The sequence below is a fragment of the Pempheris klunzingeri genome, chromosome 4 (genome assembly GCF_042242105.1).
Source record: "Pempheris klunzingeri isolate RE-2024b chromosome 4, fPemKlu1.hap1, whole genome shotgun sequence".
In the NCBI taxonomy this organism is placed as follows: domain Eukaryota; kingdom Metazoa; phylum Chordata; class Actinopteri; order Acropomatiformes; family Pempheridae; genus Pempheris; species Pempheris klunzingeri.
In genome coordinates, this window is record NC_092015.1 from 19,424,975 (window position 1) to 19,445,628 (window position 20,654).

Sequence of the window (20,654 nt, forward strand, 5' to 3'; positions counted from 1 at the left end):
ATTAAAGTTAAAGAGGCACACGTCAATAATAAGTTTGCATGTCATGAGGAGGAGTGCTCAGCCTTTGAAAAAAGTTGCACTGTGGTACACTCAGTTGTCAGTTTATTAGGTACACCTAGATAAAACTAATGCAGTCTAATACAACAGTCCTTAAAGAAATGATCTCATGAATCTCATCAGGGAGGAGTTGATTCAACTGTTTGGTTAGTTTGTATATTGTTATATTGACGGGTGTCTCCATTATTTTGACCATCCCATTTATATCAACGAGGGAAGGCTAAATGATGAAATGTTTTCACTATTGATTAATGTTTTGGATATTTTTTCAGAAGAATTCATTATTTATTCTGTGACAAAGTATGGAAAGAAATTCAGTGTGACTTCTAGAGTATGCTTGTGCTGTCCTACCTACAGTCCAAAACTCTGATCAGTTATCAAAATAGTTTGCAGTTGCATTATGTGGAGTGTAGTATTCAGTGTTTTTAGAGCTAAAACCAAACTAGAGAAAAAAGTGGGGATATATCAGCCCCTGAGGCGACTGTCTCAGTAGTCCTCCAACTCTGTGGAATGCTTTACTAAAGGGCTGCATTTAATTAACTCAAAGAATTGAGAAAAGAAGTTCATGAGTATGTAAACTTGTTCAAGTGGTTTATTTACAAAAACAATGTGTGGAAGTAACTGTCCACAACCATCAACACTATAACGGGGGGAAGAAAAGCGAACATCATGTCAGTCATGTCTATGTTACAAAAATATTGACCTATTTAATATCTTACAGTATCTACAACACATGTATCACTTAAACATTCCTCGTCCGAACTTGTTCCAAGATTGTCTTCAATGTGCAACATAATCACTTTTGACACTTTTCTTCACACCTTAAATTTTACAACTGTTACCTTTTACACACAAAAGCTTCATGACACCGGCTGCTAGATCAGCGGTGCAGTTTATCTTCTCCTACATGTGAAGGTGTAAGTCACTCGGACGGCGGAGCAGAGGCTCACTTTGATTCACTTTGCTCCGCGCTATCAAGTCAATACTCCACGACGTTTCAACTTCATTCGATTTCACCTTCTGGGCCAACAGGGTTCACATTCTGTGTGTGTGTGTGTGTATGTATGTGTGTCTATGCCTTTGCCCTTGTAGTTTTTGCATTTCCTCAGCAGTGCTTTTGTTTGCATGTATGTACATATTCTGTTTGGACCCTTTGATGAGGGGCTCTGAGGTCAGCGGCAGGCATTTCAAAGAGGCAGTGTGACCACACTTGAGAGTGGCTGCTGCTCGTGTGTGTGTGTGTGTGTGTGTGTGTGTGTCGGGGGGGCTGGTGAGTAATCTGATACGGGATCTGGCCGCGGCTGTTGTTGAGTCCAGGGTGGTTCAAGGGTGGAACACGAGCCAAAGAAATCCATGTCATCCTGGAAAGAGAGCAGGAAGAGGAACACAGACAGAGTGATTAGTAACGTATCTGCCCAGAGCCAGCCAGGGCCGACTTAAAACAGGATAGTCTCGTCTACATCAAAGAACTCGTGGTATCTCCCGTTTCTTTTACCAGCTGCTCTTCTTGGACACACACACACACACACAGCAATGTCCCAAGAGGAGCCCAAGAGATACAAGACAACGGTTGCAAGAAGATTACATGCAGCAGTTTGAGAGAAATAAAACCGTGAAATCTGAAACATTAACTTTCAGAGCGTCTACTTTGCACTATGTTCTCACATACGCCCCTCTTTGCCTGAGACTCTAAAGAATCGGGATCATTTAGCAGTTTGCTTTGAGGCAACTCATTTCAAATGCCAAGGGAGTGTCTTCACACACCTAGCACAACATTAAAGCTGATCCATATCAGGGCAAACCGGGGGGGTGAAGTAGAAACGTGTGCGCAGTTCAGTGTCCAGAAAATCATCATCATGCAGCAGTAATAATTTTCTGGTGCTCTGCAAATGATCAGCTCACCTTCCTGACTTGATGAGTGCTCTTTGGGAAGAAGTGCATCTGTCACAGCGTCGCTGTAGGGCTGCCTGGTCCCCTCAGGTGAAGTTTCCCCTGATCTACGTCCTTCGTCTTTGCCATCACCTTCCTCCTCTTCCTCGTCCGCCTCCAGTCTCCCTGCAGGTTCAGCATTGCACTGAGGCAGCCCAAGGCAGTCTGCAGCCTCTTTGCAGACAGACTCTGGATGTCCCCCCAGCTGCATCAGGGTGCCCTCCTCATCCTGGTTTGTATTTCTGGGGAGCATAATCAAGACATCTTAAAGGGTTTTATCACCATGAATCTCTGTTCACAGCCACACCCTGTGGTGTTTCACTTTTTTTTGTTCTCAGCGCTTCAAGGAGTCTAATTAACCACATATCTACTGAACCTTGAGCATCAACAGGAATGAGAATGCTGTTTACCCATCTACTGTTACCAGGCTTGCTGTAGACACACCAAAACACTAGCTCACACACACACACACTCACACACACACGACGTTCCCTAACTTTACATGTTTAATGGTATGCAGTAAAATATTCTATGCAGCTGGGACCAGGTGAGCTACAGTTCGTCTTCTATATGTTGAGCCATACAGGTAAGTTGTAACGTATTTACATTGCAAAGACATGCTATCGTGTACATGATTGCGATTTTATATTGTTTGTTGGGTGGTTAATGTTGACTTAAGCTATTGGCCAGCTGTGAAGGTGTAGTGCAGTGCAGCAGAGCGTGGTGCAAACATACCAGGCTTTTATAATCGCTTCCCTTTGTTTGCGGTCATGGTGCTGCCAGACAGTTTGAAGGGAGGTGTTCAACAAACACCTTATGTTCAGTAGTAATGTAGTACATGTAACATGGAGTCTATAAAGTGCAGCTTCTTAGGCTGAGTAAGTGATAATGTTCTTCATCTTCATCCTACCCAACCACTCATCATAATAAAAAATTATGTTAAAATTGGGTCATTGTGCCTGTTCATCCTCATATGAGCACAGTTTTCTCACCCGTCGCTGAGGCTCATCTGGGACTGGAAGGGACTGTTGTCCTGGCTGCGGCCCAGACTGCAGCTCTCATCACAGCACAGAGATGGGATCAGGTGGACTGGACCTGAACGCCACACACATATATGAGTTAGAATGCACTACTGTCACTACAGTCATTAGTTGTTTGATGCCAAAATGTGGCAGTAGTATAAAATCTCTTTAGTCTTGACTACAGCCTACCACAGGTGTGTCCGGGGCCCAGGTGACACTGGCAGCAGGGTCTCGGGGGAAAGTCATGGAGCCAGCGGGGGTCCAGGCAGGACAGCTCCGCTCCACTGTAGGGACAATCCTGGGACCTCAGAGATGCCGCTGAGGAAACATGTTGGAGACACAGATGCTGAAAACATGCAATAACCCTGGGCCAGTACAGCAGACATCTCTTACTGGTACCCTTTTTATAATGATAAGGTATACTTTATGAGGACTATAGATTGTCTTTATGAATGGCTGAATAGTTTACTAAAGCTTTATAGAAAAAACTTTTGGTTTAAAAAAAAAAAAAAAAACCCTTTGTGACATGACCCCTTTCTGGACCTAAACGCACCCAGTGACGGGCTTTTAGGCTGTTACAAATGGCTTACCAGCATTTATAGTTAAACAGAAGTCATAAAAAGCCAATTAACATCTTCATAATCTGGCAACCCAAAATTTGGTTTATGGTTTATAGCTGATCTTTAATGCATTAGGGGTACAATCTATTCATCAGTGAAGCCATTTGTAATGATGCCTTATTGAATCTTGGTAGTTTTTATAAGAAAAATACTAATTTTTAAGAATAATGACAGAAACCAATGTGGAACATTTGAGTAATTGCTGCTGCCAGGTGAAGTCCTCACAGCTCCAGCTGTGGTGTTTATCTGACTACACATAGGTGCTCTCGTATGTGTTGGGAAATGCTTCACAACCCTCGGGTTCATGAGACCGATTAAAATTCCTTTGTATAATTTAAAAAACAACTGTTCGCGTTCTGTATCAGCTTGGGTGAAGGGTGAGGAGCGTGTTCGGACTGAGTGAAACTACTGACGAAAATATTTACCTCATGCAGTCTCCTTACACCATTACAGCGAGTAAAACACAGAACAGGTAACGCCTTGGTAACTTCTATCACACATGACATGTGATGTCATTAATTCTTTGCCCCGGGACGTTTCACATACTCAAACGCTTTTGGCCTCAAGAATGCTGCTCATTATACAAGCTACCACAAATATGCAACATCGGGGTTTAATAAGGCTTAACAGTGGAGATCACAGCTGACAGATGAACTGGCACTCTGTTTTTGAGAAGTTAACAAAAGAGCGATGAAATCATGCTCATCCAGCTGGATATACTCCTTTATTTACCTTATCAAGGGCTCTAGAAGTATTACTTATTTTAGTATTAACTCATTTTAAAGCTCTTGCACAACATTAATGATCAAAAGCTCAGTATTGAAGCCTGTATTGCAGTGCACTAGGAAATAAAAACTAACTGCCACACGTGAATAAATAGTTCATTTGGGATAACTTATCAACATTGAATATCTTCTTTGTTTGGTCTTCCTGATAACTGAATACGTTTTGGAACACAGGCTACAGTATGAGCTTTTCCTCCATTTTAAAAATCTTGACTAGACAACAAATTGTACCGAAGATCCATTGGCTGTGCATTGAACCCGGGGAGGGGGGTTCAAAGTTCAGTGCTCGCTGGATAGACCCACATGGAAGTGTAGCTTGTGAAAAGCTGCACTACCTCCACATAGACACAGAGTTGCAGCAGTGCATGAAAAGTCTAGCATTAAAATGTGAACATAACTTTAGACCTCTGTATTGGGCTTTAGACTGCAGACATTTCACCACCCATACAGCTTCAGCTCTTACTGTGAGGTTCCTCTCTCGCACCAGTTCTATTAAAGGCTGTGTCCGCAACTAGTTTTAGAAGCACTTGTTGTTATATTGGTTGAAATTCTCATAACAGGCAGACAGCAATCAATATATGAAATAGTTTGACAAAAATTAAATCAATCGAGTGTCTGTGACTGCCACAGGAAACTGACTAGACAGACGACCTGCCTGTCTACCTATGTGCTTGCCTACTAGCACACGCTGTTAGTGAACACATAACTGGAGTCTTCCACAAGGCTAAAGCTAGCAAGGTAGTCACACAAGAATCACAGAGGAAGTGCAGCCAAAATTATAATTACAGCTCAGCAACAGACAGACATGAGTTACCGACATGAAGCAGACATCCGCTGAGCCAAGGAATGAGACAGAACCACTAACTGTGACAGACTGTCGTCTAGTGAGCTGACAGCATCAAGCACAGCCTCTGAGCCCAGTGAGCATTTGCTATGAGCTAAGGGTAACAGTACCTTTGTGGCAGCTGTTTTGTGCGTGTTTATAAGGTTGTGGCATTAAACAGAGTTTTTTATTTGTTAGACTGGGAAAACTAAGAGAGGCAGAACAAACGAGAGACCTGGAAGCGAAGGCAGCAGCTGGTCTATCCACTATCATGGACTGGTACTCTTGGAGCGTTACTCAAGCAACACGTGGGGGAGTGGCTTTGGAGGAAAGCCTGAGGAGAGGGGTTGTAATATTTTTGGTTGAATAGGTTTAAAATCTAGCCACTCTTGCTAGCATCTCCAACATGGCGGCCTATCGTGATTCTGAAAGTCGCTCTAACATAAAATGTGTGCTGATGTTGTGACTCACCACTGGGCTTCTTCTCCAGCAGCTGTCTCTTGCAGTAGATGACACACAGCACCAGCAGTGCCAGCAGCACGGTGGCCAGAGCGCTGCAGATGACTGCAGCCAGGGCCATGTCACGCGGGCTGGTGACCACAGAGGGCAGCGGTACCAGGTTCACACGGCCGCTGCCTATGTAGAGGTAGGAAGGTAGGAATAATGTGAAATACATCTGAACAGCAGGGCCTAAAATGTTGATGTTGGTTGAATGCATGACGGCGAACCTATGCAGCTTATTTTCAAGGTGATGAGTGACATTAATATTGAAACATGGTAAACAACCTAAACTGAGAGCTGAAGATGCAACAGCTAATCTCTCCTGAATAGCATAGAAAAGACACAGGATAATACATGACGAGGAGCAGTTTCTTCACATTCCCCAGTCAATTGGAACTGGGTAACGTGAGAGAAATTATCCCTTTTTTGCCGTAAGCCAGTCATCTCTTTGCAAAAGTCTAATGAAAAAGCAGAGTTCAAAGAGAAAACGCCTGTGGTGGATTCTCCCTTTATCTGCTTCTGTCTTGTTCCCCACAGAAGGTGATTTACAGACATCCACCCCCCACCCCCGCCCCCAGGCTCTCTCGCATGCTAGTCACACAGCCCTGAAATGAGGAGGTCGACATGCTGGTCAGGATTTGAAACAGGTCGGATATGAGTGTGTTGGTGACGGAGAGGTGAGTTGTGTGCACACGCACTGGTTTCATTATTTAGCTGTTACTAACAGATCTCCTCCTGCCCGGGGGGGTGATGTCACTGTTTTCCCCGCCCTCAGGACCCTTCACACACACTCATATAAACACTTTTGGCCTCAAGAACTCTGCTCATTATACAAGTTTATACGAAGACAGAACATCAAGGTTGGATACAGCTTAACGCAAGATATCACAACATAAGACAGATGCTTCTGATATGAGCAATTATACTTTCAGGCCCTCCTCAAAGATAAAGCCACAATATGTGATCCAAATGGAAACAAAAGACAAAACACAACTGGAACTTTCAATTGCTCTCAAACTGAGTGTCCCAAAAATGGGGTTGATCACATGCCAACTTGAGTCATTAACAGTTTTCAGTGCATTACTTTATTTTTGTGACCACTTGGACTAAGTGTAAATACAACACTGATATTTTGATTGGTATTAAGTTGTTATGACAAACTTAGCAAACAGTTGCCTATTTACACATCCAGCAGGGAGCAACATTAAAATTCATTTGGAGTCAGCCACCTGGTGAATGTCAGTCAAGTATTCACTCTCCCTTTAGCTCTGTTTTTGGTCACCACCAACTCTTTAGCTGCTAAGTGCTCCACTACGTTCACCATCTAGTAGCTAACAATGTCTTCCTGAGGATAGATTATCAGAGATTCTTTACTGCCCGTTTTCTTTTACATAACACAAAGGCATTTAATCCATTGTTTAAGAATGTTGACTAGTGCAGCTTTAAGGTTAGTTAGCATTAAAGTTAGGGTTTTCAAGTATGATGAGGTGACAAACACAAACTGCCAATGCTTCATTACTACATGGTCTGATACTGAAAGTTATGTGTGTCAAATCATCTCTTTACTGTCCAAAAAACAAAATAAATTGCATGTTTTGCCCTTCAGCACATTACTATAAATTCACAATAATATGGCTACTTACATACTTTGAGGGGAAAAATACCATTTAAATGACAGCTGAGGAGACATCACTCTGTGTTAGAGAGAAATCACTAGTGTGTCTAATTGCTCGTCTCTGATGGGTGACGTGTAATTGAAGTGAAATGAAAACTTCACTCTCTGGATTTGAATTTTCCAAGAAATCTGGGATTGTACAGATAAGCAACAAGTCTTTTTTTCTGGCAGCAGCACGTTACTGATCCTCTGTTGACAGTGACTTTCCAGACATGCTGTGTGATAAGTGAAATGTCTGGGGCAGTGTTAGCTCAGCCTGAGCTGCATGTCCCCCATGACAACGTCACCTCTCTGGTCTGTAGCTTTAAGAGCAAGTCGAAGCAGTTGCACATTTCAGTTCCCAAATTGAGTGGCATTTCCCTCTGAGGCTAGGCACATGTAGCTTAGCATAATTGTCTCTGATCATTATCAGTAATCAAATATAATTTTCCTGATCAATGTGTGTATGATGGAGTAGGTCTGGGTCGTTGCAGGGCAAACATTAAAAGTATGCAGGTATGATGCTGTGAAACAGACCAGTTACCAACATGTGGGGATAGAATAAATTGAGAGAGATTGTTGATGAATATGGCAAATATAATGAATGGCTTTGTTTGAGAAAATCTTTTTCAGTTAGCTCTGCTGTTTGCTTTTCACTACATTAATCATAAAGGGAAGTGGTTTCAACCTTTTCACATCTGAGAGCTCTTTGTTATGCAATGTAAACATTACTTAAGGTTTGGGCAGGTTTTTTTTTTTTTAATTCAGTCAGATAGAGGGTAAGGGTATTTTAACATTCCTTCTAAGGAAAAAAAAAAAACAACAACTCAAAACTTAGTTTGACCCAGAGGGCACAATAAAAGAGCATTCTCATATAGCTGCTGAAAAGTACAACATGTCAAAAAATATTTCCACATTCCTGAGCCAGACCTTAGAAACCATTACAGCAGCCAACAAGACAAAGCTAAAGTCATTGTTACTGCTCTAAGCAGCGTTTGAATCAAAATGTTCTGTTTAAAATTAAGCTGTTTTTAGTTGCATCTAATCCTACTGATCACACTAAACAACAAGTGTCACCTGTTTAGACATGAATGAACATTAACTCACCGTAGAGAGGCTGAGGCTTTCTCTCACTATTAAAAACAATATTCTGTATATAAAAGTATATTTCTACAAATTGTGTAAAACCACCATTACCACCATTTTATAGGCCTATTTAATTTTGAGTAGGGACCATAGGAATCTCCACAAACACAGAAACTGTACTGTATGGTATTGGTAATTCATAGATCCTTACTATCCATTTGGTCTTCATCATCAAGGTCAAATTTAATTCATTCAAGGTGAGCATCATCTGCCCCACAACACAAAGGCAGCCTGTTATCAGAGGCACAGCAGCTGCAGCAAACACAGATAAACACTGGTCTATTGAGGAGACCTCACCTGCTGATATTATCTCCACACAGACCAGACCAATAAACCGCAGCCTTTCATGGACTCCCTGCCTGTTGACTTTAAGGAAAGCCACATACTCCAAATGAAAGAAGCACTTAAGGCATATGTGTCAAACTCAAGGCCCGTGGGCCAAATGTGGCCTGCCACGTCATTTTATGTGGCCCGCGAGAGCTTAAAAGGTCTGATTGTCTTAAAATAAATAAATCAAAAGGGTGCATTTACCATAAACTACATTTCCCATAATGCATGCCGATTATGTTACCCGCAAAGTGACCGCATCCTGCCACTAGACTGCAGTGTATCCAATCCACATCAATGCGATTTTCCGAACAAGTGGAATTTAGAAATACAAACAATGATCCCAAAATGTCCAGGAAGAGAAAAATTGATGCAGATGGAAGGCTGTTTCAAGAAAGATGGAAAGGCGAATACATGCTTGTGCTTCAAGAAGAAAAACCAGTATGTCTTTTGTGTTATGAGGTGGTGGCGGTTGTCAAAGAGTACAATCTACGACGGCATTTTGACACCAAACACAGAGCTACGTATGCCAAAGTGAGCCTTCAAGAAAAACAACAAATTCTGCTAGAATTAAAAGGCAAACTGCGATCGCAGCAGAATGTGTTCATGAAAGCCACAACCAAAAACATGGGAGTAATGTGGGTTTCATAACCTGACAAATTAAAAGGATTTATGTTATGATAACAGAGCAACAAGCAAACATATTTTTTTTTACATCTATGCAAATATATGTAATATTTGTAAGTTGAATAAGTAAAAAATTCAGAGTTATTTAACATTAAGGAGTAGTTGCATTTATTTTACATTACATTTAAATTATGCTGATGTGGCCCTCGGTGAAAATGAGTTTGACACCCCTGACTTAAGGGGATCTTTGACTTTTGTATGTACAAACCATTTTTAGGAGCTTTGTTTTACCCACAACTCTGAATAGCACAAAAGAGACTACTCACCCACTAACTGGGTGAGTAGCTTAAAGCTGTCTCTAGTCAGCTCCACAGTCAGATTTTGAACTTCTGAAGATATTGAAAATGCAATTCAGTGAAAATATAGATAAGGGAATAAGTTGCCCACTTTGCTCTGGCTTTCAAACATTTGGAAATGTAACAGCTGTGATGTGACTTCAGACAGAATATGATAGGAGTTTAGTTCAAGTAACAATAAGATAATAGGAGTTTAGTTCAAGGGGATGTGTATCCTATTATCTGTTATTCCCTTGAACTGTGAAAAACATGAATTCAGTTTCTTCTACAAGTTTGAGAGCCTCTGATCTACATTAGTTTCAAAGTATATTCTACACAGACACTTTCACAGGAGCTCTTTTGTATATTATAGCTCCTAAACATACAGGCACAACAGGCAACATACTGAATTAACATTTTACTGTTTTATCTCCGCCAGGTGTAAGCCTTGGAGGGACACGAGTTTGGTTGTGTGTGTGTGTAGTTGTATGATTACAGCTAATCTCACATACTACTGGACCCATCAGCCTAATATTTTTTTACAAGTTAGGTCTCTTGAACTGGAGCATCTGCAGATTAATTCCATACCCTGTATGTTATCATTCATTAAAGTTATGCAAGATACGCCTTTCCTGCCATCTTGACTGTAAGTTAGCTGGCATTAACAGCTGTTGCTTCAAAGTCTGTTCCCCCATCAGATTGTGTTTCCCACAGCAGTGCCCTCCACAGTTGGGCATGGGTTTAGGTTAGGTTTAGGTTAGATTACGGTCAGGCGTAGCAGAGACTGCATGGCAGAGATCTGCACTCTGCTTAGTGCACTTTTACAAATGACACTGAATACATCTACTAGATTGATTTATAAATGCAAAAGCGTACCACCCAAGTTGTTGTATTTGGGCTAAAACATTTTACAATTATCACATCTTGTAATGTGGGAACACCAAACATCAAGATGTGAGATTGTGGTTGGATAATTGCATGATAACGTGATGAAGCAGCAGTCAGGATAAACTGATCTGCAATCAGCAGAGATTATCGCTCCAGCTGCTGACATCTGAGTGGCTTTTGTGAGCAGGCTTGAAACAATGTCTGGTTAGAATTGCTGGCAGGTAATTGTCAGTAGGAATGTTTCCTGTATCTTGCCAACCTGGAACGTTTTGTGCCATCTGTGGTCAGAACTGATTCCATGAACCTTTGAAGTCAGTGAGCCACAAGAGCGAAAACAGATTATGTTTTCTTCATCTTACATGATGAAGCGTTGAGGATCATGTTTCCTTTGACTAGTTCTCATCTGTCGCATCTAAAAACCTCTAGCATGTGAAGACGATAGGTGGCAACTAACAGTAGGTGCTGCTCCCCAGAATGTGCCTTATTTCTTGAAAAATATCTCATCTGAGAAAAATGGGATATTCTGGTTTAAATATCAAAAGGTAACGGATGTTGTATTTCATATCCTCTATACTTTTGTATGAATCTACTTGGAATGGGTAATGATGGTAGTGGCAAAATACAAGGATACGCTGTGAAGAGCAGGTAGAGTTCTCTCTACTTGTGCGAAAGTATCTGCCTGCATGCCTGTGTGTGTTAGCATGGTCTAGTCAGCTCTCCAAGATCTACCATGACAGTGAAAAACCCCAGCAGATGAAACACATTAAAGAGACTGAAGGAATCCATAAAACGCAATCTCGTTTTTACTCGGCTCCAAAAAGCCACCGGGGGGAAAGGGAGGAGAAGAAAGGAGGGGTGGTTTAAGATTTACAGTCCACCCCAGACGGCAACTGCCTCCCCTGCACAGCTGCACCATTGCCTCGGGCCAGCGTAGCCTATTAGAATGATCTGCGCTTTAAGTTTTCACCACCCTCCTCAAGATAACACTGGAGGGAGGGAGCAGGACCTTCAAACATTTGAAAATGTTCTGCTGAGAGTCCCTGTAGGAGCTAACTACCAGCTATGTTCTCAGTAACAATGGCTATTTTGTTTTGCAGGCCTCCTCCAGTATCAAAACGGGAAGCTGCACAGATGGACAAATGAGCAGACAAGAGGGAGGCCAGTTGTCCCAAGGCCAGCGTTCATTACACAAACAGTAACGCTGCTTGCAACAAAACATTTGAAAAAACCTAGAGTGAAAAGGACACTCAATTAAGACCCAAACAAATAGTGGACAGTCTGATGAAATCACGATTCTTCATACTTCAGTGAGCAAAGAACACGTTTTTTTTTACTTGTATGATATCCCAGAGCTGTCTCTGTGTATTTAACATGGGGGTGCTAACCCTGGCTGAGACTGCTCTGATGCTCACGCTGCCAGGAGTCTCCTTAGAAAACAGCTGCAGCCTCCTCTGCCATCAGGAAGTCACACTCAATTACCAAAGGTATAAGTTCACGCGCCTGTTGGTTTTATGTGGAAACATGAAATCATAAGGTTGTACTTAACTACTTCTAATGGCCGGAAGACAGGAGCTAATTGGATCTGTAGGAATCTACAGGAATGTGAGCCCTGCTTTGTGAACTTACTATACCACACCTCCTGTCCCCTTTTTGCATAGTGGATTTATGCAAAAGGTAATTAAGTGTGCTGCTTCAACCAGCACACTCTGTGCTGTGTTTACTCTGGTGCTGACACTAAAACAGAAAACACTGCATTCGTTTTTTAAAACGCTATTGAGACACGTTTTGTCTAGTAATATCAATAGAGGTTCTGTTCAAGGAAGTTTGCTCGTTTAATCCAAACTGAGTGCTAAAACTGAGTGACATGTTCGGAGCTAATATAATCCAGTGTTATGTTAGTGGTATCCATTTCAGCTTTTCAACTACTCAGCTTCTAAATCCAAGCATTTATTTGCACATATAGCATAGCTGCTTGTCTCAGTGAGACTTAGTGAATGAACTATGGCTCGCTCCACCCTTTAAAGGCGGTGGTTCTGGTTACTCCAAGGACCTTGTGCTGGCATGTTGTGTGTGTACAGGTAGAGTTTTGGTTCTAGTAGCTTTTGGCCAGGAGTTCAAAAGGTGTGCTGTACATGGTGATGTTTGCTTTCAGACTATTGTATCCCTGTTGTTTCATCTTAAAACATCACCTATTGTGGGCAGGGATGAATAGCCTGTATTCATGGGAACATTTAACAAAATGTCCCACTGATGTTAGGCCAACTGTTAGAAGAGGTAAAAGAAAGGAAAGGTGCTTACAGTGAGGCTCATAAGGAGGAGGGGGGTCCCCACAGGGTATACATTCCATGTCTTGGAAACCACTTAATTTTGTCTTCCTGTAATATCTGTTGAAGACAAAATGACATGTTTTAACCTTCAGAGCTGTAATGAACATACGAGCAGCAAACACGCACAAACTCAGTTCATAGTGTAACATATTAAAAGATACTGCTGTCTTTAATATGTTTCTAGTCTTTCTCACACTATTATTGTGAAGAATACATAATTTTTAATCATTAAGACAACTGTCTGGGAGATATATGCCTGTCCACTCACCCCGGCAGACAGTCGCCACACACAGCATTGCTGGTGGAGGAGCAGTTGCCCTTCTGGAAGCGGTTGATGAGTCCACAGTCCAGGCAGGGCTTGCACTTCTGCAGACTCCGGTCCTCCTTGAAGCGGCGGTTCCGGCAGGGAATGCACCGGGCATCCTCTCCATAACCAAATCCACATTCCTGGGGGGATTAACGGGAGAAATACACCGGGTAAGAGGTGGGGTCGGTGGTTTGGGGAGATGTGCAGCTGGCGAAAAGAGGGCTTGAATGTGGACTACCGGGGGTCTGGAATTAAAGAATGATCTCGGCTCACGGGATCAGAGGAGAACAATGGCCTGCCTCTTTTGAGAGTCCATCTTACACTGGCAATAATCTCCCTGACTCTCTCAGTATGAATGAGCAGCCTTCCGCTGCAAGACCCAGAAAGGCCAGGCATTTGAATAATAAAGGCCCTGGGGGACACCCACTGTTGTATTATTGCAAGTTTATTGCTGCGTTTTTGTGTGACTCCCTCTCCAAGCAGACTCAGTGAGTGTCCTGTTGATTGAAAGGCCAGCAAGCAAAGGAAACGCTTCAGGAAGGGGGCAAGGATTATGGAGAGGTATATGGAGAAAATAAGATAAGTACTCTTTTTGTGTTCTACAATTGAAAGTGCACTTAAAAAGCACAGCTTCCTGCTACTGTGTGAATGATCTAATGCTGAACCACTGTTCATCCAAACCAAGCGAAATCTAAATTATGAAAGATACATTTTAAGAAGGAGAACATGAAATAGACAAAGACAAATTTTATTGTTTTCTATGGCCAGATTAAATATGTATCTTGTTTGGTTTTATGAGTTGTATACTGTACATACGTAAGATTAACTCTTTTTCTGATTTTTTAAATTTGTCTGCTGTCCTATATCTCAACTGGCAAGGCAGAAACGTGGAAGGTATAATTTAGATGCAAAATCTAAAATGTTTTGGTGAGACAAACTTAATCTCAACACTGAAGTAACCACAAATGAATTCATTCTAATTATTACTTTATTATTATTACTGATTAATGTTCTATCTGGCTGCTCATTTCCTCCTGCCAGTGTTAGTCTTGGTTCGTCTCTTTCCTAAATGCAGCTCTGTCACATCCCTAAAATGATGTTGAAAGACTGGTGACCTCAATAAACAGACATGTACATGACAGCTGATATTACTGTACGCTACACTGAGTGAAAAGACCCTGCAGGGATGACATCATACATTGATCATTCATTATCAGCTCCGTAGCAGCTGCCCTTCGGTTGTCCAGTGTTGCCACACTGCAATCCAAAGCCAGAAGGATGGATAGGGGGTTGGGGAGGGGAGGGGGGGTGCTCTCATATATCATTAAAGTGAAGGCCACCTTCAAACAGGGCTTCTCTCTTCTCTTCTCTCTTCGCCCGTGTCCCATTTCACTGCCCGGGCATGCAGTCCTGCTGGAATGTGGGCACAAGAGTCTGATATGGGGGCTGAGTTTGGGGAAGCAGGCTGGCGAGAAATAAAAAGGCAGGTTAGAGATACCGTGATGGCACCGCAGAGCTTTGACAGGAGATAGGGATTTCAGTCTTTCCAGCCAAACACGTGAGCCTGACACTGAACCCTTGGGCCAGGCCTAGCCCAAGGTGGACCAGCAAGGGCTGGACTATTGCAGCTGTTGTTATGAACTCTCCATATAAGGCCTTGCTCTCCAGCAGGGCAGTGAACAGAGGTGGCGGAGGTGGGGTTGTGGGGGTGGAGGGTGAGGGTGGGGAGGCCGATGAGTGATAAAGAGAAGAAAAGACAGAATACAGAGGACTTGGCCGCCCACTGTCCTAAGCCATGATCTTGCATGTCTAAGGGGAATGAAGCTCAGACTGAGCCAGGGGAGGCTGGAAAACTACCACAGCACTGAACCTTAAAACTGGTCCTTAAGAAAGCACAGTGGGACCAGCCACTGCAGGCTCCTGTGACCCACTTCCACATGAAGGAAGGGGTTCAGGGACAATTCATCCCCAGTGAGCCCTGCACTGGCACAAGCTCTGCCTGTGGGGCACCGCATGGCTTGATGGGGGCTGATGCCACGTAGACATGAGCAGGTCAGAGCACTGAAACAAAAGGAAAATGGAGCCAACTTCTGCCCCTCTGATCCAGACGGCACTGATCATCAAGGAGCGATCTCTTTCATCTCTTTCCCTCCTAACAAAGCTCAACGGAGCTGACACCTTGCACCAACTGTGACTAGTTTAGCAGCTGAAAGAAACACTATACTCTGTGGTAAAGCTGAAGTTGTGAAGTTGAAATGATTATTATATGGAAATCTTAATGCCAAATGTGTAAGTCACCAATATCAACAAAAGAAAGCATATTCAGTCTGTTAAACCTTCCTGAAAACACCACATTTTCAGGGTGTGTAGAGGATACAATAATAGCAACTTCGCCACAAAACACACACACAAACAAAAGGAGGCACGTTAACTCTTCCGAACATCTGCTAGCAGTTGAGAGGCATTGTTATTTATGTTGCTCTACAGGTGCAACTTCTGATCTTAGGTTATGTGTAAACTATTAAAAAGTCACAAGATAAAACAAAGCTTTTGGGTAGAAAAATGCAAGTTCCTCCATTACTATATTGTACTTGATTTCATGTCAAAAGCCATCCAAACGAAGCAGATGCTTAACATCCCATTTCCCTGTCCTATCTCCTGATCTAGTTTGGGTGAGACTGCCAAGCATAACAGCAATGTGGAGGGGAGAGGAGCGGCGAGAGAGGGGAGAGCTGGCTGGGACCTGAAGCATGTTCAGACGCAGAGATATTTCTGAGATTAGGAGGGAATCACACAGGGGCCAACCAGTCATCTGATCTGGTAGTGAAACAATGCTGAAAACAATGCATGTTAGTAGAAACCTTTCTGCGTGGCTCAAAACACACTCTTAGTCCTTTTGCTGCCCTCTCTCTATTTGAAGCGAGCAAGAATAAGGAAGCCTGTCTGGCCATTCTGATTCTGACCCTTCTCAATTTATACAGTTCTCTGTCTTTAGCCAGTACCATCTAGAAGTCCTCTGCCCTGGGAGTGTGGCCGGGGGAAATGTTACACTCTTGCTACATATTACAAGATGTTGACACATCAAAGTTGTGTTCCTGCCTTTTTTGCCATTGGCAGTTTTCCAGCATACACTGGAAAGCAGTTCACTCCCTTCTCCTTCATGCTTGACACAACACAAGACACTAAGCAACTTACTATGAATGAAACCTAGAGGGAAATATGTCTGAGGAAGAATAACTGGTTTTAATGAATGGTCATTCTGTGTGGGTGGTTCTTTAGCTACTTTTAGTGTGAAGGGGCTAATTGATGTTTGTCAGCCTGCCTAAGAGCGGCTTCCAGAGGCAAACTTCCAGAGCAAACTGGGGCACATTCCTCTGGGATCTCTATGGCAGCTGCACAGAGTGACTCCTAAAGTCTGCTTCCCTCCCAACAGCCAATCCTGCCTTTCAGAATATGGACAGATTGTCTTGGTTACACAGAGCTCAGATCAAAAGTTGTGGCTCTGGGAAACTTTCGCTGAGTGCAGGCATAGGTCTCCACTGTGAGCCGACATCCCGCTACCTTCAGAGAAAGAATGAGGCAGCCAATTATTAACCAGGACCCCAGGGTGGCTAGCAGCATTCATGCCTGTTGAGCTGGCAGAGGAACACGAGGACTACTGAAGCATATTACCAACCACAGAGTGCATGTCTGTGTGCGCTGAGATTAAAGGCAACTGGGCTTAAATGCATGTGTGCAACAGATGTCAAGGGTGATAGAGGTTGTTGTTTTTTTCCACCAGTACTCAAAAGATGAAGTGGAGTATAAACCCACCTAAAGTCAGTGTGCCAGACTTTTTATTCACAGAATATTGTTTAGTTAAGGCTGACAGTTTTTTTATGATCTAAACAAACACCTTACTATCTTTCTTTCTTAGGCCCAGCAGTATGCAGATACCAGGTATATTCTCATCTGCATTCAGTTACCACTTTATCGGGTACACCTTGCTCGTCTAATACAACAGTCCTAAAATAAAGCCAACATCCATGAAAGTTATGAGGTTCAGTTTTGCTTAAACTGTTTTGATTCCCAAGACGTCTTTTTGGGGCCTTTCTCGTGTTATACTGAAAGGTGTTTATTTAGTCGACCATCATTGATATTTACGGTGCATGTTTGTCTGTGTGCTACAGTAAAATTACTGAGAGCTTGTCAATGTGACAACAGATTCCCTGTTAATGTTTTAAATTCTAGTGATGGATGGAGATTACTCCTATAGATTATTATTATTTTTTTTTTTTACAGATTGTGCTTTTAAACTTTAAAACAAAGAACAGAAAATCTGCCAATTGGTTCAAATTGTTTCACCCCCCCCCCCCCCCAATATACTTTAACATGTGTTTTTCTACAGTGGTATCTTTTTTAGTAGTACTGCAGCGATCACACTTTTACTGTCCTGTACTAACCTTATTAAAACAAGGAGGTTTTCAAAGGTTATTTAATAATAGTTTGTTTGCCACAACTTGATTCAGTAATTATACTTCGCTCACATTTACATCACTGCCTACAAAAGTAGGTGCATAGCTTCTGCCAGAGAGGAAAGCCTTTGCTGACACTATAGAGGCCTGTTTGTACAAAGCACACAAAAAAAAAAACCTGTGGCTAAGGTGGAGGAAAAAACTGTGTTCCCATTCGGGAGAGCAGCAAGCTTAGGCATGGCTTGTTTCAAACAGTGAAGACAATAAGTTGGACAGGGTGCAATGGGGAAAAACAATGGAAGCCATTCAGCTGCAGAAGGTCAAAAGTATGGGTGTGACTGATTAAAGAAGGGTCGGTGTTCTACAAAAGCTAATAACAGCTTGGCTGTTCCCCGCTTGAAAGAGAGGAAGTAATAAATAATGTTGGTTCCCGGGATAAGATATACTTTTCTAAACACTGATCTCCATTTTTTTCATGAGCTCAGCCGTTTTAGCTGACTTGTTATGGATCCCTTGTGTTACTACACTTTCCGTTTCCTAAATAAACAAGTGACAATACTTTTTTTATCCTTTTAGTGGCTCTATGGAAAATGCTCCTGAGTGAACACAGTACTTCCGACTGATCTTCTTGACGCTAAAATTTGGGTAAGGTGATAAAAAAACAGTATAAGTCCAAAACAGCTTGTTCCAACCTTTGATAGCTCCAGTCCGGCATCACATTGCCTGCAGGGTTTACAGTTCCCAAACCGGTCCTTGTACTCCTGCTCTCTGCATTCCCTGGTCTGCTCCTCGGCCCTCACAGGAATCTGAGAGGGACAGACATTTGGTGAAAGTTAGAGATTCCTGCATTTCATCACCACTTTCATCCATAACAGAGAAAGCACACTAAAGCCAAAGTTATGCATCATAATCTCTCTTATAATCGTTCAGGGGGATCAATCCCCGCCTTGGAGTCTTCTTGAAAACAAGTCTGATACTGTTGGGACGAGATAAGATGAAACTTTAATGAGCCCTGCGGGAAAACTGCGCAGTTGCAGCAGCAGAATCTCAGTCAAAAGCAACAATACAGGGATCGACAAAGCCAGAGACTAGACTGCAGATAGCAAATACAATCAGGACAGTGCAGTGGATAAAGGTAAAATGATACTCATGCATTGTCAGTGCGTCATGGTATTCACTGTGAGAGCAGTTGCCTGTTTAACACTGGCACGCAGTGCACTTCAAGTTCATGTGTGCAGTTCATTTAAAAACTAAAAACTTCTGCAGTTCACTTTTGCAGAGATTTTCCCCTGAACCTGGTTTTGTTCAGTCGTCATGGAGAATGGCTGAAAAGCAGCCGAAAGCTTTGGAAAACGCGAGTAAGTGGACCTCAAGTTTAAGTTCCAGAATAAACTTTTGTACTCCATTTTTTTTTTTTAAAGCAGAATTTTAAATAGAGCATAAAAATCTACTCATCCACTGTGAAGACAGCTTCGCCACGCAAACAAACATTAACAAAATATTTGGGATTAAATAAAGGTAGTATATCAAAAAGCCTAAATTCTCTTGATTGCTTGTGTTAAAAATTTTTAAAAAAAATTTAATTAAATAAAATGCTTACCAGAGTTGAACATATGACATGAACAGCTAGTAGAAGTGACAAGGTGTGTTGAAACATCCACACCATTTTGAGGAACCACTTGATGCCTGAAGCTGGAAAAAACAAAAAGGACATAAAACTGAGATTGAGCATGTTTTTAGAAGTGTTTCTAGCACACCGAGAAGAAATCATGAATGGGTCATATTTTCTGTCCATAAAGTTCGGTTTGGATTATCACCACCAACACAGGCGAGTTCACTTGTCATTAACACATTAGTGCCGTTCATATTCTTACTGTAAACACCAATTTAACTCCAATTATGAATGATAACAAGTTAATACAAAGCATGTGACACCGCCATGCAGTGTGGAATAAACTTTAGTAGTTACGGGATAAAAGGAGGATGCTAAGGGCTTAATTATATTTTTAAAAAAAGACTCTTCGCTACAGTAAAGCAGGTGTAGGCTGTTAATTACAAGCAGGTGCGGACTGAAGCTCACTTAATTGATGCTTGTTTGATTAAAGCGCCATCAGCTGCTGCGACAGTCCACCTTCAGTCCCACAGCTGTAGCTTTACAGGGGGAACAACTGCAGCAGGAGATGCCTTTACAGAAAAATACTGTCACCGTGTAACAAACAGCAACATGTAGCCGAACGTGTAAAGCGACGGAAACTATCCGCAGAGCAGCTAACTGGCTCGTTTAAAGCACCGCTGTCGTCAGTTTGCTGTACGGTGTCGCTCTAATAACACTGCATCACACTTGGAACATACATTTAAAGACGATAAGCTCGCTCTTGTGTCCGGTACTCGGAGATTAGCCGAAGGTTTGCTATATGTGCTGCGCCTGGGAATGTTCACAACTAATTAAAAACTCTTCTTACCTGCTAAAAAAAAAAAAAAAAAAAAGGAGCCAGTCGGTGAAAGTTTTGGTTGTTAGAGGTCGAAAGCAGACCGGTGAGAGGTGTGGTGGAGGTGGAGGTGGTGGTGTGTTTCCCGCACCGGTCCGCTCACCATGTCAGCGCTGCTGCCCTGACCCAGCCCAGCACGGCACGGCACAGAACAGCATAATACAGAGCAGCAGCAGCGGCTCGGGGACAAACTCAGCGCTCAGATCAAAGGCGGAGAGAGAGAGAGGGAGGGAGAGAGAGAGAGAGAGAGAGAGGGAGGGAGGGAGGGAGGGAGGGGGAGGCGCTGCTCGTGTATCTGATCTGTGATCAGCCTCCCGACATCAAAGCCCCGGTCCCCCACTGAGAGCCAATCACACGGCGCTG

The 20,654-nt window shown here is 42.6% G+C and overlaps 1 protein-coding gene across 1 annotated transcript; it reads right to left on the reverse strand.

The window, feature by feature from the left end:
• Window positions 1–635: 635 nt before the first annotated feature.
• Window positions 636–20,447, reverse strand: tnfrsf19 (tumor necrosis factor receptor superfamily, member 19). The gene is made up of 10 exons (XM_070829223.1): window positions 20,265–20,447; window positions 19,403–19,494; window positions 18,495–18,608; window positions 13,310–13,488; window positions 13,013–13,098; window positions 5,708–5,872; window positions 3,198–3,326; window positions 2,979–3,081; window positions 1,960–2,228; window positions 636–1,418 (listed from the first exon to the last, which is right to left on the reverse strand). Exons 2-10 carry the CDS (start codon window positions 19,466–19,468, stop codon window positions 1,414–1,416), a joined length of 1,116 nt encoding a protein of 371 aa, XP_070685324.1. The 5' UTR covers window positions 19,469–19,494; window positions 20,265–20,447; the 3' UTR covers window positions 636–1,413.
• Window positions 20,448–20,654: the final 207 nt, after the last annotated feature.

Excerpts from the sequence above, each read along its gene's own strand:
- tnfrsf19 (XM_070829223.1), bottom strand. The coding sequence starts at position 19,468 with ATGGTGTGGATGTTTCAACACACCTTGTCACTTCTACTAGCTGTTCAT. Across the intron at positions 5,873-13,012 it reads TCCTCCTTATGAGCCTCACT|GCAGCGGCCGTGTGAACCTG; the intron begins GTAAGCACCTTT and ends ACCTCTACATAG. Across the intron at positions 2,229-2,978 it reads CAGATGAGCCTCAGCGACGG|AAATACAAACCAGGATGAGG; the intron begins GTGAGAAAACTG and ends TATGCTCCCCAG.